This window comes from Netta rufina (genome assembly GCF_964035555.1).
Source record: "Netta rufina genome assembly, chromosome: 5".
Classification (NCBI taxonomy): domain Eukaryota; kingdom Metazoa; phylum Chordata; class Aves; order Anseriformes; family Anatidae; genus Netta; species Netta rufina.
In genome coordinates this window covers 31990327-32013676 of record NC_140128.1, presented here as the reverse complement: position 1 = coordinate 32013676, position 23350 = coordinate 31990327, and the positions used below count along the sequence as shown (strand labels likewise).

The 23350-nt window shown below is 41.1% G+C and overlaps 1 protein-coding gene across 8 annotated transcripts in view; it reads left to right on the top strand.

Moving 5' to 3' along the window:
- MGA (MAX dimerization protein MGA) overlaps positions 1 to 21958 on the top strand; it is a 64253-nt gene extending 42295 nt beyond the window's left edge. For 2 of the 8 annotated variants that reach the window (XM_084288530.1, XM_084288523.1), the window contains 8 exons: positions 7123 to 7247; positions 8666 to 8717; positions 10356 to 10541; positions 12401 to 12512; positions 13700 to 13933; positions 14960 to 15136; positions 15566 to 15718; positions 16773 to 21397. In XM_084288530.1, the coding sequence (XP_084144656.1) occupies positions 7123 to 7247; positions 8666 to 8717; positions 10356 to 10541; positions 12401 to 12512; positions 13700 to 13933; positions 14960 to 15136; positions 15566 to 15718; positions 16773 to 18058 (2325 nt within the window). In that variant the 3' untranslated portion in view covers positions 18059 to 21397. Of the gene's footprint in view, positions 1 to 7122; positions 7248 to 8665; positions 8718 to 10355; positions 10542 to 12400; positions 12513 to 13699; positions 13934 to 14959; positions 15137 to 15565; positions 15719 to 16772; positions 21398 to 21834 lie in introns of those variants that run through there. The other 6 variants (XM_084288528.1, XM_084288526.1, XM_084288525.1 and 3 more) reach the window with 6 other exon arrangements.
- The last annotated feature ends 1392 nt before the right edge of the window (positions 21959 to 23350 follow it).

The window sequence follows — 23350 nt, the reverse complement described above, 5'->3', positions numbered from 1 at the left end:
AACTAAAGTAGGAACAGACTATGAGAGAGGATTATTTTTGAGCCTTTTTCATTTGTGTCTGTGGCACTGCTTCTAAGATCACTCTGGCTGAAGGACATCAGAAGAGTTGGAGCTGTTCAGCGCTACGAGTTATTCTCAAGCTTTGTGATTAATATGACTCGATGATTGGCAAGCGTAGAGAAGATTTCTAAGGAGCACTTTACAGATCTGAGCAAACATCTCCCTCAACAAAAAATTACAGTAATTAGAGGAGGCAGTCCCATGACAATGAATTGCTAACAATTGTTAGGCAGCATTTACCCTGATTCTAATGGTTGCAAGGACCCCGTATTGTATTCAGAGGAGCAGTCCACTACAAAGGACTACAGATGCCTAAGTGCAGCCCTTGTTAATGAGAAGATGGCTTTTCAAACTACTTCAGTGTTCCTTTGGGAGAGAGGTGCCAGGGTCTTTCTCTTTCAAGGGAGAAGTACACTAGAATACTATTATCCAAAGTGGAGATCAACTTGAGGATCTTCAACTGGAGACCTTCAGGCCATTCAGAAATAAATGGTTGAAGTGCTCCTCTGACAAGAGGTGAGGTATCCAAGAGCATTCTCATCGTTGCAGCGAACCTCCTGATGTTTACCCATGCTTGTTGGGAAGCTCTGGGTAGTTGGGTAGCAGGTGCTTGTTCTTTGGCTCAGGCTTCTTATCCCCTCTTTCCAAGTTGTATTAAATACCAGCTTGTTTTGCATAAAAAGGCTTACTGGGGAGGCACTGCTGGAAAGGGAGAAAAAGCTTAGGGAATTTCCTAGAAACTCCCAAGAGAAGCAGGTTGTTTACCAGGCCTTTTGAATAGGAGAGAACCCTCAGGTTATCACAGAGCTTCAGGTAGTGCCTGAAGCAATGGTAAGAGTGTGCTTTGCTTGTAGACCATTTGCACTCTTCTATCAGCATAGTGCTTACAAGGCAGGCAGCACTGGTATTGTCTGTCAGACTGGGTGAAGTCAGTCCATACGAACAGATTATTAGCAAAGTTTTTCTGTTACATTAGGCTGGTACCAACACAGAAGCGAAGTGTGAATGCATGGCCACTATCACTCTTATTTGGTAGAAATACTGGTGACAGCTCTTTCACTGGTTTGGGGTCTGGACTGGTCTCAGTTGCTCAGGAAATAGCCATTGAAAAAACCAACCAACCAGCCAAAAAAATCTCCATTGAGTCAGGATAATTGCTACTGACCTGTATAGTAGTTATTACTGTGGTTTTGGCTTTTTTGTTGTTGTTGTTTTGTTTTATTTTATTTTAAATACCTTACTCCATGTGGTTTTCACTGCAGTGGTGACTTCCTTGTATTGCACGTGATGCTCTTTGCATCAACTTCTTACTTGGTGCTAACTTGATGTACTTAAGAGACTCCTGCACACTCCTCCTCCATTCATCAAAAAGAGGTCCTTAAAATGGTATCTTTGCTCTTTTGCACTTCCTCCCTTAGACTGCATCAAGAAAAGCCTAGATCCTCTGGGGTTTGGTTTGAATAAAATCTTTTTAGTGTATCTGTGTAAGTAAACTAATCGATGTCAGAACAAGTTCAAGTGGATGGTTGGGACGTGATGTTAAACTTTTGTTCTTCGAGGCATAAGAATTGCACACAAAGGGCCTGTTGGGAATGGCTGCTTGGCCTGGGCTGTCACAAACTGAATAGTTCACATGAGTACTTGGTGGCATGAGCCAAAACGACGTCAGGGGTTGTTTTTGTAGTTTAATGCTACAGATAATAGAGTCCTATAGCCTTCTTTAATTTGCTAGTCTAAACATAGCTGCTGTGTCTGGCAAGTTTCTTGCTTTCAGTGTTGTTGAAACTCTGTGGTTTTCAATCCTTCTTTTTCGGAGCTGAAAGTTAAAATTATGACGAACTATTATGAATGTTTATAACGCTGTAAGTTTAATAAGGTTCAAGTGACGTATTTGTGGGTGATGTAAGTTTTAACAACCTCTAACGTGTTCTGAGCTTTTGATACAGACCACGTGTGAGATCTGCAGACACTGCAGAGGGCAGGGCTGATCCAGAAACGAGGCATCTCCCAGGGTAATCTGTTGTTATCTGCCCTCCTTCTTTCTCATCTCTGTCACTGAAGACCCTCTGCCATCAGGCAGTTTGCTCTTTGGGAGCCAGTAGTAGGGATGTAGACTGCCAGGAACAAACAGATGAAGAAGAGTGCTTAGAAACAGGCACTGAAGTGCAGAGAGGGGAAAAATGCTGACATTTCTGTAGCAACTTTGGATTTTCATTTTAGTGCAGGATTGTTCCTTTCGTGTCCTCATTCCTTAGGGTATTTTGTAAGCTCAAAGGCATTTAGAAGTCTTGTAATTACTGGAGTGTGTGGAGGATAGCTTCCTAGTACAGGTGATAGAAAGCCCAGCTAGAAGAGATGCGTTGCTGGGCTTGTTGCTCACCCAAGCAGAAGAACTTAAAAGAGGGGTCAAGATTGGAGTTTTAAACTTAGGGTGGATTTAAAGCAGGTATTAGAAAGAAATTCCTTACTTACAAGAATGGTGAGGCACAGGAACAGAGAGGTTGTAGTTGCCCCATCCCTGGAAGCATTCAAGGCCAGGTTGGATGGGCCTTTGAGCAACCAGGTGTCCCTGCCCGTGGCAGGGGGGCTGGAAATGGGTGGTCTTCATGGTCCCTTCCAACCCAACCCATTCCGTGAGTCTGCGAACTGCAGGACTGCGGAAGGACCGGCATCAGAAAGGTGGGGCTTCCACAAGCACTTCAGAAGTTGAAACGTGACAAGAAGTCATGCTATGGGCGGGGGGTGGCCTATGAAGGGTTGGTAGGATTTGTGTAGGTATAGCAGGTCTCAGTGCCTATCTTAAGAAATGGACTTCAGAGGTTCTACGCAGTTGTGATAGTTTTTGTGTTATCAGGAAGTCAGAAAAAGGTGAAGGGGAAAGATTGGCCATCTTGAAGAATTTTCCCTTTGTTGTTAGAAGTCAGAAGGGAAATTAAGTGTTTCTTGGTTTACATCTGTCCACATGCAGGATTTGTAAACTTCAAGATGTGAAGTTCTTGGGTGGGCAGTGACTTTTTGCCTCAACTTTTTACCTCAGTCTTTTCACCTGTCTTCTACGAAAAAATATACCGTGCCTCAGGCTTTGGGTACCATTTTTTTTAGTATGGTAACATGTAGAGAGTTCTACCATGAGAACAGCTCTAGCTGGGTAATAATGGGTAGCCCAGTGTAACCTGTCAGTGCTCAAAAGCTTGACCAGGATGGTGTTTCTAGCAGAAGTTAATTTCCTGTTTCTTCTATCTTCGGAAGTACCCTGTGATATGCCCTTCCTGCAGTGAAATGATGCCTAGGTATACATTAGCCAGAGGAGTTCTTCCCTGTTAAGTGAAACTGTTTGTATCTCTTGCCTGTCGAATCACAGCAGTGATGCTCTATAAAATGGGAGAGCTAGAGAGGATACCAGGAGGCTTCCAGCAACAGGGGAAGCTTTCTGCACGACCAAGGAGCAAGAAAGAATAAGTGCTCTATGTATCATGAGATAAAACTGTGTTGTTTTAAAATGTGGCCTGTTAAAATGAAGTTAAACCTCTTACACTTCTAATGTTTTCAACATAATGTCACTGAGTTCAGTAGTTCTGTAATTTAAATAGCATTTTTGTTTGTGTAATTTTTGTCCAGCCAGTTCTTTCCTCTGGCTTTATGATGGTGAGCTTTTCCTTCTCTCATCAGGCCCTGGGGAGGATAAAAATAAAAGCTGTGGAAGCAGCTATGCTGCCTGTTCACATCTCCTGTTGGAGCTCCGCAGAAACTCTACTTCTGAGGAGACAGTGTAATTTCAGTATCTTCCAACGTGTTAATTGTTTTTTTGTGTGTGTTTTTTTCTTTGCTTGCCCTTCCCTCCCCTATTCCCAGTTAATAGACCTTATATTCAGTTTCAAGTTCGTGTTCTTCTGTTCTGTGACCTTGTACAAGTGAGTCACTTGGCTCTTCAGTGGGGAAGCTGGCTGTGTAGTTCTGGCTTGCTGCAGAAATGACTTAAAGGCAAATGGGATGCGTCTGCCTTAAGAACGAAATGACTTGTTTTGAAGAAAAAAAAATTAAAATGGTGGTTCTTGTTCACTGAAACTGGATATTGAAGTGTGAGGACTTACTGAAAAATTGCTGGCTGCTTGGATAAATGATAGTCTCCTAGTGAGATTTTTGTATAGAAGAAGTTAGTTTCTGGAAGCACATAGACCCACTCAACAGACATGAAACTAAGCTGTGTCTTGTTCACTGCCAATGTCTGTAAGTTGCTGAAATACCTATGCTGAAATGCAATGGACTTTTAACCTTGGTTACAATTTCCACGGATGAGTTCTGGATCTAGACTGCAAATGGATGTAGACAAGCAGTGTCTGGTGGGGCTTCCCTAGGTCCCAGGCATGCGGTGTCTCAAGGCAGCGGTGGTAACGTGCAGCTCCTGACTGGCCTCTCAAGTTCAAAGTGGTGTACTGCTTCCTTCGTAAAGATGGTTCTTTTTCTCTGTGCTCTGCTTCATCCCAGTACTAACAAGTCTTGTTTTGTGGGTGGATACCTAAAACCTGGAACAAGTAAGGGTTTTATGGGCTTTTATGCATAGAGAGAAACAGTAATTCCTTAAGCTTCTGCCAATGCCAGTACCATGCTTCCAAATTCAGATCAGAATTTGGTTTACCTCCATGCTGCTCCCTTTATAACAGGAACTGTCACAGCATTGTACAGATGTGTAGCTGCTCTGTGAAAAAGGTTACAAGAAACCCCAGCAGTAATAATAAAATAACTTCTTTCCAAGTACTGAACCCACCAGGTACCAAAGGTGCTTTCATAGGCAGGGACAAATGGTGTCTTTAAATTCAGTCAGTGCTTTGGAAAAGAGATTTTTGAAAGAATGTGTGAGATTGTTCTGTAAGGCTAGTCATTTCTCACCCACCTTCACTCTCCTTGCGCTTCTCTGGTTCAAAGGTAAGGTATTTTGCAAGCATAGATATTGATGACTGGGGAGTGTGCACAGCAACATGTAAAAGCAACAATGCTTTTCTGTTCAGATCTGGAACAGCTATAGCTGCTAAACTGAGCATCACCTTTCTTTCTTTCAGCAGTAATATCTTGATACTTCTTCAGTACAGGAGGAGGTGTCAGCTTCTCCAGAAGTGAGTAGTTTAGAAGTTTATAACTCCTTCTACATAGGCTTTATACTACCAACGCTTTGTACAACTCCTAATGACATCATCAGTAGAAGGTGATGGAAGATTTGGGAATATTTGAGAGTGATTTCATGGCAGGGGATGTTATGTGACTTCATTCAGTTTAAAAGACTAGAAGATTCTACAGGCAGTAATGTGTGCATATCTGTAGACACCATTATATTTGTAGTCTTTATATATACACACACACTATATACTTTACTAAAGGCTACATCCCCAGCATAGCCTTTGGTAAAGGAGGGCAAACTTAGTTTTTAAAACTGACGCTGTTTTCTATGGCCTCTATCACACAGCCATGGGAGATGATGTGTTATTCAAATTTTTTTTTTTTTTTTTAAAAAAAAAAAGGAAAAAAGATGATTTTCTCTGGCAGCATTAATTGACAGTAGTGGTCACTCTAATGTGTTGTCAATAACTAAGGAGGCAGTTTTCTTGTAGTTCTTTGCTGTATCACATACTGGGACATTAGGGATCCTGTTCCTCTGTCAAAGAGGAAATGACCAGCAAAGAGTTGCTTCTGGTGATAGATTGAGTCCCTTTCAGTTAACATAGCTGCAGATTTCACAGGCATAATTTCATGACTGATAATTGGAAGGATGCATCATGAATACCAAGTTAGTTATACTTGTGTAGTAATTTAGGTTGTTCTTGTCTTTTACTGTTTTTGTTACAGTGCTGTATCTAGCCTTATCTGTGGCCAGCTGAGTAAGTGCAACGCTTTTTCCTTTCTAATAAGAGCTTCTTAGAACAGCAGTGTTACTGTGCGGTATCACTAATGAGTTGCAGATAATGATCAGTACCACAAAAAGCATTTACTAAAGGCCTTCTGCTGGTACAATATTGCATATTGCCTTTTTTCATGTTCTGCACTCTAGTGTTTTTTTTTTTTTTTTTTTATTAACTGTTTGCATCAATTTCAGGTAAGTATTCAGTTCAGAGAAGAAGATTGCAGCTCCCCAAAAGAAAGAAAGAAAAGACAAAGAGAAGGAAGGAAAGACAGAAGAGAAGAATAGGAGGAGGACAAGATGGGGTAGTTGAGGGAACTGGGTGAAATGGAGTACAGAATGGAGGTATAATTACATTTTCTTACTTTGGAAGGAGAAGGAGTTCTGCATTTTGTAATCAGTGAAGCAGTGTAGACATTATGATATTAAAAAACTTTAATAAAAAATTATTAAAAATTGCTTGGGTAAGGCTTGATTTGTGTGGGGGGAGGATAACCTGGTACTGCACATGGCCAAAAGGTTGATATTTAACTCATATCACTGCAGTGGTTCTCTGTCTCCACAGATGATTAGCAAGTTTTCTGTGTCAGGAGAGCATAGGGAAAAAATACTTTCCAAAATGTCTTAAATATTTGAAATAATTACAGGTCAGCTTTTTGGAAAGAACTGAAATGGCAGTCTTTATCATGTAAGCAGTTTTCTGTCTGACCCAAAGAAACCTGGTTCTGTGATGTCCTGTCTGGTGCTGTCTTAGGTGTGAGAGACCATTGCCAAGGTGGTAACTACTTCAACTCATGACGAGATAATGTTAGTTAGCCAGTGTACATAGGATATTGTAAAGGGAGTTAAATCTTGTTTGAAAACATAGGCAGGAAAGCTCTGCCCTGTGAAAGCTTCTCATCAGACCAATAGTAAAAGCGTCAATGGCAGATTTGCCTTTACTGAAATTCGCTTTGCACAGTTGCTAGTGGGAGGAATTCCTAGAGGTGACAGTTTAAATAACCACCTGCTTTAGCACTGTTTATTGGCCAGTATAGCTGGAGAGGTTGTTTCTGTAATGATTCTTAATGTTATAATATAATCTCTTTTGAGACTGAAGTGAAACTGTTTTGGCCTGAGCTCTATTGCTAAGCAGATACTCATTTTAAAAAACAAAACAAAAACTGTTCCAGGATGCGTGTGAATACAGTGAGGATGACGAGCAGGTGGACATTGAGACCGTGGAGGAGCTTTCAGAGAAGATTAACATTGCCCGTCTGAAGGCCACAGCTGCTAATATCCGACCTTCCAAAGAGAAGTAAGCATCCCTGGAGAGCACTACAGTTCTGTATTTTATTGATGACCTGACACTGAATGAACCCGTTAACAACAGGTTTAATGTAATGGTAAGATAAAGCACGGATTGCGTCAGGTCTTCCTGAGCACTGGTGCTTTCCAGTGTCTGTGAGGATGGGGCTGTCAGAACTAAGAATAGATTTGAGGTTTTAGCCTTTTTTTTTTTCCCTTTAATTAATTTGTTCATAAGGATATGTGTCTTGTAATGTAAAATATTGGAGTGAATTGCCTCCCTTCCTGCAAACTGAATGCGAGCAGGGTCACATTGGTCTTAAATGTGATTTTTGCAAGCTTCTGTTTTGTTTATTCTGGCTGGTAGTTTTGTTATTTCTAGGCAGGAGTGGTCATTGGCTTAATCCCTGATCCTGTAAAATGAAAGCTTTGACTTTGGGACCACTGCCGCAGCAAAGAAAGCCTTTTCTTATTTGTATACAGTCTGCCACGGTTGGATAGCTTGGCTCTTTATGGTTCTGTTCTTTTGTTGTTGTTGTTGCTGCTGCTGCACTTGCATTTATAATGAGAGAATGAAAAGTAAAAGCATCGTTTACTTAACGTATGTAAAGTTGGTCATAGCTCTTTCTCTATTCTATTAAAAAAAATGGGGAACATTGTGTCCTTAGTTACTGATGTTTGAAGAGCTTTTTTTGGTAGAAACTTAAAAAAAATAATAATAATAATCTGGTTGGTGCTAATATATACCTCCCACCCAGATGTTTCAATTTTTTTCTCCAAAGATACAGCTCAGCTTTTATCTTAGAGAGCTACTTTGCTGTTCTTTGTAAGTTGTCAAGATCCTTCCGTGAGAAAATTAGATGTTTTGTGAAAATAATTCTTTCAAATGTGTATTGTTCTTTATTTTCTTCAAGCTGCTGAGAAATAATGCAAGGAAGCTGTTTTTATGTTTTAGGATAGTAATAAATGTGAGGATTTTGGTAGGTTGTTCTTGGTGGGGGAGGGATTGCTCTGTCATCTGTACTGAATCTATGTTGGTTTGTTTTGTTGTCTTTTTTTTAATTAGCTAAACGTGCTAAAATGATAAAAAGCTAGAACACTATCCAAAATCAAAGAGAGATGCATTCTACAATTAACAGTCAGAGGCTGAATTTACTGTTTGACACGTAGTGAAATAGTTTGTTGCTTGCACTGTGGGATAATTTTATAGCTTTCAGAACAGCTGATTTTTTTTTTTTCCAGGATGATGGCATTGAAGCTAGAGTTTGCTTCCTTGAGAAAGCTCAACAGTATCCTGCTTTCATGTAGTTGCAAGGAAAAGTTAATTTCAAGGGATAAAAATGAGCAATACTAGGCTGGAATATACTTAATGAGGATAGAGTGCATGAGATGAGTAGTGTTGGGAAAAACTTTTTACCTTTCTTCCAGATACCATGCTCCTAATTCTTCGGATGAAAAATTATCAGAAAGTCCTATGAAGGTATATGCTCTCCTCTTTCCTTTTGGTATCACATCTCCATTTTAAAGATAAACTTTCATCTCAAGTGCGACTCTAATGCAATTTATTTATCTTCTGTGTATTTATTATTAAATGCAAGAAACGAGTATGTATAGGTGGGGGAAGGGGCTCAGTCCAAATCTCTTTTTTTTTTAAAAAAAAAACACAAAACAAACGACTGCCACTGGCATCAGTGGGTTTTGTATTCAACTCTATGTCCAGGAGGAACATCTACCTCTTACTTACTACTACGTTTTCTTAAGTGTTGTGTTCTTGGTATAAATAACTTCTACAGCACACATGAAGTAATAAACAAGTGAGAAATGCTTTTATGTGCCTAAGAAGCCAGTATGTAGGTTTATGTAGACTGCAGTGCTGGGCAAAGGATTTCTGAAAACAGTAGTTTAAATGATGTGCTCTCAGGCAAGTTAAAGACAATGCAGAAGCCTTTCAAACTCAAACTCCTTGCAGTCCTTCTGAGGCTTGTGCTGTATTTTCGGGTTGCTTTGAAGCCTGTTACACTAACTGTCCATGGTAACTAACAGTGATGTAGTTGAAATCAGGTACAGAGCTACCTGCTGGGAGGGTGGGGTGTGAGCCTGTTGTACACCTTGTACATTGGAGCGGGCCGGTACGTATGTTTTTGGCTGAGATGAAGATGGGTTACAGGATGCTCTGCCTGCCTTGCTTTCTCCTTGTACTCTCCTCTTGAGATTATGGTATGAGACCCTTCCTTAAAAGGAATCTGACACCCAACAGAAGAGCTGATGCACTTAGAGCCATAATGAGCTCATTCTGCCTGTGAGGACAAAGTAGGTGTCAAGAGCCAGGCTTCAGGAGTCAGCCTTGAGATCCCTCCTGAGTCCAGCAGGCTCAGAAGTGTTATCACTGGACCTGTGAATGATGTCAAAAACACGTTAAGACTTTTTAAGTAATACTTTGACATGAAATAAATACCATAATAATACAAAACCTGTAAGAATAATTATGAAATAACAAATCTTCTAACCTGTAGAAATTAGTAATTATTACCTGTCAACCTTTGTGGACATTTAAACAAAGAAACTTGACATCAGAGTCTGTCAACACTTCTGTTTCTTGGTAGATGTCTGTAGTGATCAATATCCATGGCGTCTTTTGTATCTGCAATGTCTGTTGGCCTCTATTTATATGTACCCATGAAACAAAATAGAAATGAAAACAGTTTAACTCCAGGGAAAAAAATATGTGTCCTGTATTTGATGAAATCATTTCACTTATTAGTAGACTTTTTTTACAAAACAAAAACATTGGGCTCAAATGTGTGATTTTGCTGTAATACTGTGGCTTAACTAAGTAGCTTTGCATTGCAAAACCTGAAAGCTCATGAATAGAAAGGGCTGCTCATGATCTTTTCTTTTAAGGTTGATGTGATTATGTTGGTCATTTCTTGTGGGTCAGCATTTCATGCTTCTTGCTTGTGCTTCTGACACCAAGCTTTCATGAAGACCATAGCTGAATAGCACAACATGAAATCTTCAGGTGTCTGTTTAAACATTGCAAATCAAGCATGTGTTTGAATATTGTGTGCTGTTAGATTACCTTTGTTCTTTAAACTGGTTAATATGGTTGCTTCTCCAGCAGAATCCTCAAATCTGGAGCAGAAAGCAGAAGACAGAGGAAGAAGCCTTTGCTCATTACCGCCAGACACACACAGCAAATGAACGCCGGCGACGTAATGAAATGAGAGATCTCTTTGACAAGTTGAAGAGAGCTCTGGGGTTGCACAATCTTCCCAAGGTCTCCAAATGCTACATTCTCAAGCAAGTAAGTATTCTGAGTTTGCCTAGGAGCTCCTAGTTCATCCATGCAGGCATCCTGGCTTTTTTGCCCAACTACCTCTTTATTAGACTGCTCTTGAGCTTGGAGGAGGTGATCCTTGAATATTAACCAGCTTTCCTGAGCTCCTCTACCCTCCTGGGCCTTATCCTATGGGACTCTTTCAAGCAGATCTTTAAAGAGGTCAGAGTCTGCTCTCCTAAAGTCCAGGGTTGTGAACTTGCTTTTCATACTCCTCTTGTGATCGGGATCCTGAACACCACCATCTCATGGTCACGGCAGCCAAGGCTGATTTGACCTTCACATTCCCAACAAGCTCCTTGTTGGGGAGTATGAGGTCCAGCACAGCACCTCCCTTTGTTGGCTCTTCTGTCACTTGGAGAAGGAAGTTACCCCGTAGTGTACAGACCTTTAAGAGAGGCACTGCTGCATGTTGAGTTCCTAGAAAGGGGTTGGGGAATTTCTCCATAATGGTGCCTTTGTAGGAACATCCTTACCTACATGCAAATGCTGGAGGTGCAGACACCATTTAAACCCCATTTTGTGATTCCTCCCCATCACATCCCCCTGTGTCCTTTGTTCAGCAGCCCTGTCCATGATGCACAGGGCTGCTAGTTACTTGCTGTTTACCCCTTCGTTTTCAGATTAAAACCCTCCTTATTAGCTGAGCCATTCTGCTGGCAAAAATGTATTTGTGCCCCTTAGTGAGGCAGATCCTGTCTATTCCAAGCAGCTGGGTTCCATAGTCACAGATGCCAAAACCCTTTTGCTAGCACCGGTTCTGAAGGCAGTTACTGATTTGTACCATCAGTGCTCTCCTCCTCACAGCCTTTCTGCTTACTGGCAGGATTGAAGAGAACTCCACCTGGGTTCCCATACCCTTGCCTGCTGCCCCCAGAGCTCTGTGGTCACTTCTGGTACTGTCCAGGTTTTTCCTAGCAGCATTGTGTGTATCCACATGGAGTTAGGAGCAGGGGCTATTAGTCAGAGGGCTGGACCAGCTTCAGCAGTTGCTCCACAGTATCCTGGATTCGTGCCCCCTGGTGAGAAGTCACCAGCTTCCATCCTGCCCTCTCTCCAGCAATTACCTCAACACTGGGGGTGGACACTGCCAGCTTCTCTCCTTCAGCTCTTCAAGTCACTGTCACAGGGAAGAGCCTCTCATCTCCCTTTCACCTTCTGTGATGCTGTGCAGCCTGCAGTAGTCAAAGCTGGTCTGAAGTCTTCGAGTGAGTCTGTGATATTCAGCAGAGAACTTCAGGCACCTTTACAGGACTGTAGAATAAAACAACACCTGAAACAACTTGTATTCTCAAAAGCTTAATCTTGGTGTCACAGATGCATGTGTTCAGATTAGCCCTCTCCTTGTATCCTTTGTGAATTTATCCATGGAAGTTTACATCTTAATTCCCCAGTGGTTTACTGCGTAAATCCAGGCGGTTTTGAAATATGCAGAAGACATCTTGGTTAATGCAGGAGAAGATAACATTTCATTAAGTATTATACTGACATGCATAAAATACTTAATTGTAGAGATGCAAATGACAGGAAATAAAACATCAGTTGTAGATGTATAATTATGCTTATCAGCTGTACCTTAAAATTGTGGCATAAAAGTTCTTTTTTTCTTTAAAACGACAGAACTTTGGAGGAAGGATGACCAAGATGTTTATCACTTTTCAGCCTGTGTTTAGGGAAAGCTGTATTTACATGGTCTGCTTTTCACATCCTTTCTCGAAGTCTTACTTTCTCATGATAACGAAAATAAATTTCATAAAGGTTTCTTGGAAGGAAAAATATTTTATTATTTTGTTGGTTTATAAATTATTTCCCTGACATTTTTTTAGGCATTTGATGAAATTCAGGGATTGACCGATCAGGCAGATAAACTTACTGGACAGAAGAATTTACTGGCACGTAAACAGGATACTTTGATTCGGAAAGTATCCACGCTTTCAGGTGAGACTGTTTTTTGGGTACAAACTAGCTAGAATAATGAAATAAAAAGGCTTTGAAGGGTGAGAGAGAGTAATTTTCTGTGGGTCTGGGTGAGTCATTAATGTTCACTTAAAATTTAGACTCTTGACGCCAGATGAAGACCTGCCAGGCTCTGACTCAGCGATACACTCATGCTGATAAGAAATGCTTTTATTTTCCTGTATGCCTAAAGGAAGCGTAGAATGATCTCAGTGCTGCAAACCACAGGCTTGGGTTCCTGTGTGTAGGGTACGTTTTAGTGAGGAAAAAAACTTCATTACATCATTGGTCACTTCCTTAAACAGCTTTTCTGCTCAGTGCTTCAGAAGGATGTACAGTTATGTTCTTATGTTTCAGTTTCAAAACCTCTGACTCTTTGATGAACGTTGCAAATAACTGTGTGTGGTGTTTTTCTGAAAAATAGGGCCAGTAGTGTCCAGATGTAGGAGGCAGCTCTGTCCACAAAACAGAATTGTGATAAATTCTGAGCTTCTGCTCATGGGGGGATTTGAAGACCCATGTGACATTTATTTTGTCTTTCTGGGAGGTTAGGTAAAGGTAAATTTAGTTAAAGATAGGCCGTCATCTTAGAGCCTGAACTCTAAGAAGGAAACAAGTCAGTGCAACTGTTTCAACTTCAGTCATAACAAATTGTGAGCATCTACAGGAAACATACAATTTGTAAAGTCTTGTTTTGATACAAAAATGGTGATGTTAAATAGTGGTAAACTGTAGGCAAGTTTTCTTTAAAAGTAATTGGAGTAACAGGGCTCATCAGTCCAAGAAATTTCATACAACGTGAAAGTAACGTTTTGTCTGTTACTAACACTTAGCATTAGGGAAGATGTGAGATTTTTCTCCACAGCTGTGGGTATTTTCAATAAGAACAAGTGCTCTTCTAAGCTGATTTTTGCTTATCAAAGTTGTGTTTAAGTTATTCAATGCATGGATGCTTCTAAAGGGAAAAAAATGTCTTGGAATAAATACTTTTTTTTTTTTTTAAGTGTGCTATTTACAGGAGGGGGCTTTCTACTGTAAAGTAGTTGGATGGTGTCAATGTGAGATTTTCAGCTCTTTAGCTTTGAAGATAGATTAATACTGATGTGATGATCCTTGTGGGTCTCTTCCAACTCGGGATATTCTATGATTCTATGATAATTTTTATGTAGGGAAGACAGAAGAGGTTGTCCTAAAGAAGCTAGAATATATGTACGCCAAACAAAAAGCCATAGAAGCACAAAAAAAGAAGAAACAAGTTCAGCCAGCAGAATCTGTTGTAACCTCAACTGCTACCACACAGCAAGAAGCATCTTCTCTTCCATCCAGAGACCTGGGCAAAGTGGCTATGACAAATAGAAGAGGCAAGCCATTGATACTTGCCAGAAAAGGAAGCCATGCCACAGGTGGGCTAAAAATGATGTACCTTTCATATAAAGGGAAAGCAGACATTGCAGGAGCATCCCATGGGAGGGCAAAACAGTTAGACTGCTTCTGCAGGCAGCTTACTTCTTGAAGCAGAATTAAGTAAAGGACCAGAAAGTGTCTATCCAAGAGGTATGGAAAACATTTGCTTTCGGTATATAGGAGGCTAGTACCGCTGAGGTCTTCAGATGAACACGACTTTCAGAATGATGAAAAATGCGTTGCTGTTTAGTTGTTCTTCAGCCTCATGGAGTTTCACTGCAATCCTGTAGGAATTGGTGGTTCTTTACTGCTGACTCAAAGACGGAAGCTCAACCCTGAGAATACTGCAGCTGCTGGAATAGATTTAGCTAGTTACAGAGGTGGAAGAAGATTTGCTTTTAAATTAAAGGATAGAATTGTCAGACACTTGAGAAATTTTTGGTGCTGGGAATTTGCAGAGAAGTAATTGATGTTTACAGAGACTTTCTTGCCTAGGAAGGCACAAAAGAATTGCAGAAATCCAACCTTTCGTATTATTACCACTGTAAGACTCTGTAGCAATCTGGTGATGTTTATTTGTTTTGGTTATCATAGATCTTGAAGTGGTCTTCAGCTCTCATAAACAACTGATTGTTTTGGTTTCCCAAGCCTTGTTTTTGTCCAGTCCAGGGGAAGTTTGGCATCAGAATTTGGATGTGGTGTGAGAATTTCTTTCCATTCTTTGACTGAACAAAGTCCCCTTGTAATTCCACCAAGACTGCTGTGATATTTGATCAGGATGTCACTCTGAAAGGTTAAGATTATATTATAGTGCATGAAAAGGCAGTACAGACTGGTTCTAGCTGCATAGATCAGGTTCCTGAAGCCTGTGTAGCTTCTGTAGCAGCTTTCTTATCTCGGGCTCGCAAACCTTCTAGTCGGAGCATCTTGCACACCTGTGCTTGATGCTGGATTGCGGGATGTTGTTTGCCATCAAGGGTGCTATGCCAAAATAAATTGCTGATTTACATGTTTCTTTTTTACAGAGGACACCTCCTCCTCACTCACACTGACTGCTGCAAGCCTAGTGATGACTCCACAGGGGCAGGTGCTTACGCTGAAGAGCCCCCTGGTACCAGGGCAAGTAGCAGCTGTTCCTTCCACACTCTTGCAGGCTGAGCTAAAGCCTCGAGCTGCCAACACCACCGTGACAGCACAGCCAGGTATGATCACTGAGAACATGCTAATGAAAATACCGGGCTATTCACTAATGTTTACAGTTTACAAAGTAACTTGTTCTTTAGTTTTTCTTTTAATTTTTCATTCTTTGAAACCTAGTGAGGTAGAACCTCATTGATAAAAGAAACTTGAAACGATTAAGTCAAATGGCCAGTTTATCAACAGGTAAGTACAATCTGTTCAGTTTTTACTGAAGGAGGTGGGAACTCTGAAGAAAGTCGAGGCAAGAGGAAGAACATAGGGAAGATCTCTTAATTATCTAACCACTTTGTATTTCTATTTTTTACCACTTTCAGGTGGTATTACAGTGTCAAGTCTTGCATAGAATTGTAAGGCTTTTATTTCCAAGCTTGACTGAGTGTCTGAAAGGATCTTGTTTCCACCCCACCCCTCTCCCCCTTTTTTTGGATAAGGTATTGCTTCTGTGATGATTCAGCTGCCAGGATCAACAGTTCCTGTCCAAGTAAAGGGAATCCTTACCAACTCTACCATTCCTATTACACTGTCAGCTGTTGCTGGAAACCCAGTGCCCTCAACAGTAGTGTCAGCTACAGAGCCCCATTCAGGTAGGCTCTTTGTGTTTTGTTTTGTTTTTTTTTGTGGATCTTTTTGCTTTTACATAGGGAAGGTTGCCCTTGCAAAAATGAGGCTAAATTGTTTTTTCATTAGGAAGTAATGATAGGTGTCACTGTCTGGGTTTTCAAAGAAAATCGCTATTCAATGTTTTGAACAGATCAGAGGGGCTGAATATAAAACCAATCCTCCCTGCCCTCAACAAAGTAAGAGGAAGAGTAGCCTGCAATGTGTGCATGGTCTAATGCATCCCAGTGGGGAAGCTGCAGTAAAAGAATAGTAGAGGGGCTGTTAAAAATGTTTGCCTGTTACATCCAGGCTCTTTCTCTGGCGCAGTCTCTTCCCATACCATGCTGCCCCTGCTGCCAGTTGTAGGTGGCCTCTGAGATCAAAAATGTTTTCCAAGACCAAGTACTGTATGTTGGGTCTAGGTGTGGAGTGGTTCCTGCCAGTGTTGCTCTTGCTGCTTGTCATCCCCTGTGTTAGAACAAAGCCGTTCATGTTCTGCTTCATTGTAGTCATTTCAGCATAATGAATTGTCAAAAAAAGGTGAGTTAACTTCAGATGTGGGGCTAGGGAAAAATCTGAGTGTTAAAAATGAGAAACTGCTGTGAGGCAAAAGTAAATCATGTGGTAGGCCATGAAATGCCACTGCGGTATTGTGCACAAAAACACTATTTCAAAATAGAAGTGTAGAAGTAAACTGAGAAAACGGTGAGGGAGAAAATTACCATTTTTTTCCTTTGTGAATCACTGTAAGAGTTGTAGGCACTGCAGTTGCTTTCATTTGTGCCAGCCTGCTGAAGAAAGGGACTGGTCAAGTGTGGTGGTGGCTGAGTTGTTTTTTTGTCTGTTTGTTTGTTTGAAGTTGAAAATTAAGCTGTTATTGTTTCAAGGCTTCACTTGACCAAAACTGTGCAAGTGGTTTAAATTGTGAATAGTGGCTTATTTGAGGAAGATGTAAAAAGTGAGTAAGTTAAATATAATTAGAAATTATCTTGTAGTTGGCATGGATTCTGATGGATTGTGCTTTGTTCGGTTTTTCAGAAAGTGAAGATTCATTCATGATGCCAAAGATTGTTAATGTAACATCACTGGCAGCTGAAGGAAGTATGAATCTGAACCCAAACAGAAACAAAAATTCTAATGCAATGACAGCTGCAGCTACTCAGGCTTCTGAGAAATCCTTGGTAGTAGCACCTCTTGAAAGTAGGAAGAGTGACAGCATCCTTTCGGAAGAAAAGGCCAAACAGTGTCCTGGAGACAGTGGAGGAGATGGAAGAAGTACCACAGGTACCGCCAAAGGTTTCTTTGAAAATAAAGATGGTTTTCCACAGATCCGGAACGTGTCCTGTACGAAGGAACGCCCAGAGTCCTTTGGCAAAAAGCTCTGCATTGGAGAGTTTGTAGGAAGCCAAGCCAGGAAGAAAGACAGCGATCCTGGAGGAGAGAGATTAAAAATGAAAGAATTGCCATTCCGTAAGCTGCAGCTCAAAGATTCGAGGATAGAAATGGAACTGAGGAAGGTAGCTTCTGCAATGGAGGAGGCAGAACTGGATACAGGTGAGTTACTGAGCAGCATTGAGGAGAGTGATGACACTGATGAGACCCTCACTTCTCTGCTCAATGAGATCGCTTTCCTCAATCAGCAATTGAATGATGATGCTTCAGGTATGTCGGAGCTGCCCAGCACTCTAAACTCAGATTTCTCCCATGGAGATGCAGAAGCTCGCCGGGGAACAGCCAGTGATCTCTCCGCTGCAGATGGTTCTTCCTTCCAGTTCAGCCATTTGGGAGGCAGTTTTAAGGACCTTTCCGAAGTTCCAGAGGGTGGTGGCTCTTTAAGTCCTCTCCTGCTGCACCTGGAAGATGATGATATTGCCGATGGAGACAAGAACTCTGGGGAGCCTTCATCCGAAGCAGATGTTCTAAAGATAGTGATAGGTGCTGAAATGAAGGATCAGCTTCCCAATCTGTCCATAGCCAGCGGTGGGAACAGCAAAACTGCAGAGACCACCAGTGTGACTCCTCCGGTTTTGCAAATGAAAACGAATCCAGAAGCTAGCAACGCTGACACTTTGTGGAGGCCCATGCCCAAGCTGGCACCACTTGGTTTAAAAGTGGCGAGTCTGCCAGTGGACACAGAAGGGCAGAGTACTAAAGTGATGCCCTTATTGGCGCCTATAGTTGCAAAACTGGCACCCACTGGGGTAAAAACTTCTTCAGTAACTGTTCAAGAAGGACAGGATAGCAAAGTAATGCCCGCGTTAGCACCCGTGGGCACAAAGCTGAGTAATACTGGGACCTTACCTTCAAACTCAGCAGGCAAATAAATGTGTGCGTGTTCTATCAGACTGGAATGGAGATCTGGAGCTGGTTTGAACCAGTGTCTGAGTCTGGCAACCTCCCTTGTCTGCAGCGCTTTGTTTTCTGTATGGCATCAGCACTCTGTTCATCCGAGGGCAGGCCCCAAATTGAGAAATAAGTGCTATGAAACTTTCAGCATGTTGACATATTTTTACCTCACTGTTGTATTCTGGGTATTCTCCTTCTCCTTCACAAAGCGTGGAAGATGATCTATCTATAACCATTGCTGGGCACATGGTATCCTTCCAAAATTGGGTCCTTCGTGGAAATAGTTTGTAAAAGGACTGAGAAACCTAGGCTTATTGACAGATATTTATTTTTTCCCAGTAGAGAGGCACCTGTCTGTTGTTGAGGGAAAAAAATAAGGTTCATTTGGTTTTGTACCAGGCAAACTATCTATGCAGAAATGGGATTGTTTCACATGTGCTGTTTCTAAAGTTTTGCAGAATATGATGAATGTGCAGAAACGAGATTGCAGTTACTCTCAAATTTGTTACCTAGAGCAGCAGAAGGGAAACTGGAGACTGTGCAGAGGGCTGAAGTGAAAAGCTTCTGTTCTTTGGTGCTAGATAGTTCTCTGGCAGAGACTCCTTTTAGGAGCTTATGCACAGAATATTGTCATAAACATCTAGAACTCTCACTGCATGGGGGAGACGATATTTCCCAGTGCAATTAGGATAGCATGTGAACTTTAAAACAAGTAAACAGAAAACAAACAAAAAAATATATACAGAAAAGCCCCCCCCCCACTTTCACTTCATGGCCCTATACAAGTAACCCCTCCTTTGATGGTTAGGGCATCTGTAAGGGAGAATGTCAGTAGAAAAAAATGTGGGCACCCCCTTTGCTACACCTTTAAATACACTGCTGAAGTAGCTTGAGCGTTTTCCCAGTTCTCTTCCTCATTCCTCCTGTTGTTTCTCAAGATGTATTTGGTGGATAGGATGTTAATAGAAAGTGTTGTTTCATAAAAATACAGAACACTTTCAGACTGTTGTAGCCTAAAATAAATGAGCAAGGTGTATATGTGAATGTATATATGAAAATATGTGTATATCTTTCCAAACCTTCCATTTCTTTATAAATTCAGGAAAGGTACTCAGAGGTTTCTCACTGCGTTTGCACAAGATGTGTATAGCAAAAAAAAAAAAAAAAAAAAAAGTCAACAAAAATGCTCATTACCAGGGAAATAGGGCAGTATTGAATCACAAGATGTATTTTTTATTCTTCTCTGCCACTGCTTACTCAATAACCTGTAGGTGCTCTTCACTGTTCAGCTGTTGGATGTGAAGTGCCTGCAGACTGTAAAGATATTTATATTTTTGTACACAATTTTTGTTTTCATAGTTTTCTTGACAAATGAAATTTTCAGCCTAAGAGAGATGATTTGTTAATGAGTGTATACACAATCTTTTCCTATCGAGTTTGTAAATAGGAATTACGGTGCGCTTGAGGGGCTTCTTCACTGCTCCTAAAGGGTAAAAACCATGGCCATGAAACAGATACAGAAAGCGGGAGGTAGACGGTGCGTTTTGCTTTATGTTTAGGAATGTAATCCTGTCTTACTGTCCCAGCAGCTGCAGCTGGGGTTCCCGATCTTTGGTGCTGCACTAATGCAGGAATTTCATCTGTCCAGCACTGAGGTTGTGCAGGTGCTGAGTGATGTTCTTCCACAGTTAGGTAGCAGTGTTTGCTGTACACGCCGTGCAACCATACGCCCTATTCAGTGAGCTGCAACTTCTGGAGCCGTGTTGAGGTTAGGTCCACCAGGGATATGTATTCTGTGGGTGTTGCCTTGTCTTTTTAATGATTTTTTTTTTTAATTATGCTGCAGAGGAGAGAAGCCCCTATAGTTAAGTATGCAGGAAGTTACTCCAGAGTCTACGTGTAAAAGGTGTCTTCACCTTGCCACTCTAACTGGTGTGTTTTAAAGCAGTTACGTATAACTTAATGCCGTTTGCATATTTGCTATTTAAATATTTGATACAAGCCCTATATTCATTCTTTGGAAGAGAGAATATAGGTCAGCCTGAGAGTCGTGCAGGGTCTTACCGTTGTCACTGAATGCCTTAGAAAAGGGAATTAGCATGTGAAGATGTATGTATGCATATTTTGCTTATCATTAAAGGATTTTAACTCATTTTAAATCAGTGGAAGTCTGGAGTAACTATATTAGTTCAGTAGCACTATATTAGACTTAAATTTATTTGCCTGGGAATTGGGTTCTGAGCATTTCTAATAGGCTGCAGTTGCTTTTTTTTAATTTACCTATGGCAGTTTGCTTTGCCAAGAGTTTTTATGCCCCTTGTGTGTGAAACAGCAACTAAAATTGTGCTGTGATTCCTTTCAAATCCCTAATCACTGACTTCCCTTTCTGCACCTCATCCTTTAATGGTCCCAAGTGGCTAATTTTAATTACAGGATCATGCTAATCAGTGTCTGAATACTTTTTAAAAGGCGTGTGCTTTGCACACTTCTGTAAGACAGAAAGCTGGAGCATGAAAGCTGTTCAAATGTTATCTAAGATACCTGCTCTACTATTGCGGATGTTTTGTCCATTATCAGTGTAATGGAAAATGCTTGGATGTTTTTACTGCTTGGCAGGGGGGAGTAAGGACTTTTTACTGCAATAAAAATGAATTGTGAAAAGATGACAGTAAAAAGTTTTTGGTTCCTGAATGTGATTACTGAATGAACTAAGACCCCAAATTTGGCTGCAAAAGGTGCACCTGGTGCAGTTCCCAGAAGGTTAGATGGTGGCTTCTACCAGGCAACAAAGCATGTTCGAAATGCTCTCAGCTTCTGCTTCTCCTTGTTCCACCATCTCTTGGCTGCAGCTTAATATTTTGCTAAGAATTTAAATGATGACTTCCCCGTCTTTTTTCTTTTTTTAACTCTTCCCTCATGTTCCTGTTGGTTTGAAATAAACCTTTTAACAATGACGTATGCTGTCTTTGAGGCAATAATGCAAGAATGTGACATGTAATGAAAAGATATGAGAATAAGGAGAAGGAAACCCCTGCAAGGCGCACATTCTCACTCTAGACCAAGAGACCTGGAGATTTTCTTTGGTTTTTTACACATCTGTAAATAGACTGGAATGTTTTTAAGAATATAATGAAATGTCAGATTTAGCTTTTTTCCTTTTATATATTAAAATATATCTTTCCCTCTTTTCTGCTTTTGAAAAATGGATATTTTTGTAGAAATCTAACAGTACAAGACTCTTAAATAACTGTATGTGAGGGACAAAGTGTAAAACTAAAATAAACCAATCAAGCTGAACTAGAAACTGGCTTTGAAAGTTTTTTACAGGGAGGGAGAGGGAGGAGAAGTTCTGTGGTGGTGCTGTTTGTGGCATGTAGCGCTGTACCTGAGCACATGACAAATGTACGCTCTGAGGCAGAATTTTGGTAACACAAGCACTGGTTTCTCTTGGTTCAAGTAATCAGCTCAGAAGAGATGAGTCTTTTGATTCAGCCTTCAGCAGTGCGCAGGACATGCTGGTGGTTGTAAAGAAGGATTTTGACTTAACGAAATGCAGGAAAGTTAACGAAGGGACTTTTCACCAAAATGCAGGAGAAAAGCAGGAAGCAGGAAGCCTGCTTATGGAGTCAATGGGGTTAACATATGGTCATGGCATAAAAGAAAAATATCTCAAAGATTGTCTCCATAAAATCACCCTCCATGTTCCCTCCCTAACCCCAAATACAGATTAATCTTTTGTATCTGTTTCCTTTAGAGATGTTGTACAACACAGCTGTCCTCATGGGAGCGAGCCCGAAGATCTGTCCCCAAGTGAAGTGTCAGAGGAGATCTTTTAGAAGAAATAGATGAAATGCCTGCTACAAATCAGCACCTATCGCTGCTATCGCTTAACTTCCATATTCTGTTAAATGGGAGATGACACACTGATACATGCTTTTTAAATAAATAAATATATATATATATTTAACACCTACAAATGAGCAAGTTTGACTTACAGCCCTGAGAAAATACAAAATACAATGAAGCAAGCAAGTAAGGGTACGTGATGGACTGGGGAAAAGGTGACGCAGATCTTTTATATTTATTTTTAAAGATGAACAGATCTCATGGGAAAATTAATAAAAAATATAGTATATTTATGCACTATATATATACACTATATAAATAGTGCATATATATACTATGTACATTTATATAGTGTGTGTGTGTATATATATATATATATATATATATATGGATACTGGTTATATATTTATGTATATACACATATCCTCACCAAGATCTTTCTGTGGCTCTTTATTTTAGGAGGGGGTAGGGCTATTTTTTGGAACAGAAAGGATTATCCCATCATGTTTGCAATGGAAAGAACTTACCGAGAGAGTCCCGTGATGACGGATGCTTGGTTCCTTTGCATTGCAGTGTATTGAGGGCTCCTCAACTGTGTCACCCTGCTGGGGCCAGCTCCAGGGAGGAGGAGAAGGGAGATGTTCCTGTCAGGCTTTTATAGGTGGTTTTTGACTTCCAGGGTGGTGGGGCTGAGGGTGCAGCACTGCAGGGCTCCTGCCTTTCCACTAGCCTCGGGCCCGTGTAGTTCCCCCATCCAACACGGAGGGGTGCCCCTTGCAAGCAGTGCAGCTCGCTGTGCCTTGTGGGCTGAAACCAGGCAATTAAAGAGCAGCTAAAAAAAGATGCAACACAAACACGAGCTGTGCACCATATTTAGTGGTTTTCCGTTTCGATTAACTCCTTAGGCAGCAGCTGTATGAAGAAACTTGCCTGGCTCATCTGATTTTCCTGAGCAACTCCTCTCTGGCAAAATCCTTGCTGGCTGCAAACCGCAGCACATGCAGCCCCAGTGCATAGCTCTTCGTGGGCACAAAGGTTTGGGGCAAGGTCTGGGTGGTGTGGGTCTGCCAGGCTTGCATTAGCACCGGGCTCCAGTCAGTTGAGGCTCCTGAGCGTTGCAAAGGTATAAATAACTTTGCAGCCCTGAGGTGCTGAAGGACCTTGAAATATCTTGTGTGGTGGTGAAGGTGCTCAGGAGAAGCAAGCAGGGGTGGGGAGTGGAATCTGGGGTCCTGTTGTGTATGGCTGTTGCTGGAAGAAATGTTAAAAATAAAAAATCCACACACAGAAAAACACCTCTTATTTTAATAAAGAAGGGCCAGAGTTTGCCTTTAAATTGTTCCAGATCCAGTCTACAATGAAAGCTAGATGGGAGGATGAGATGGGTGATGAAAGCTCACTGGCTTCTGGAATAGCTCCGTGAG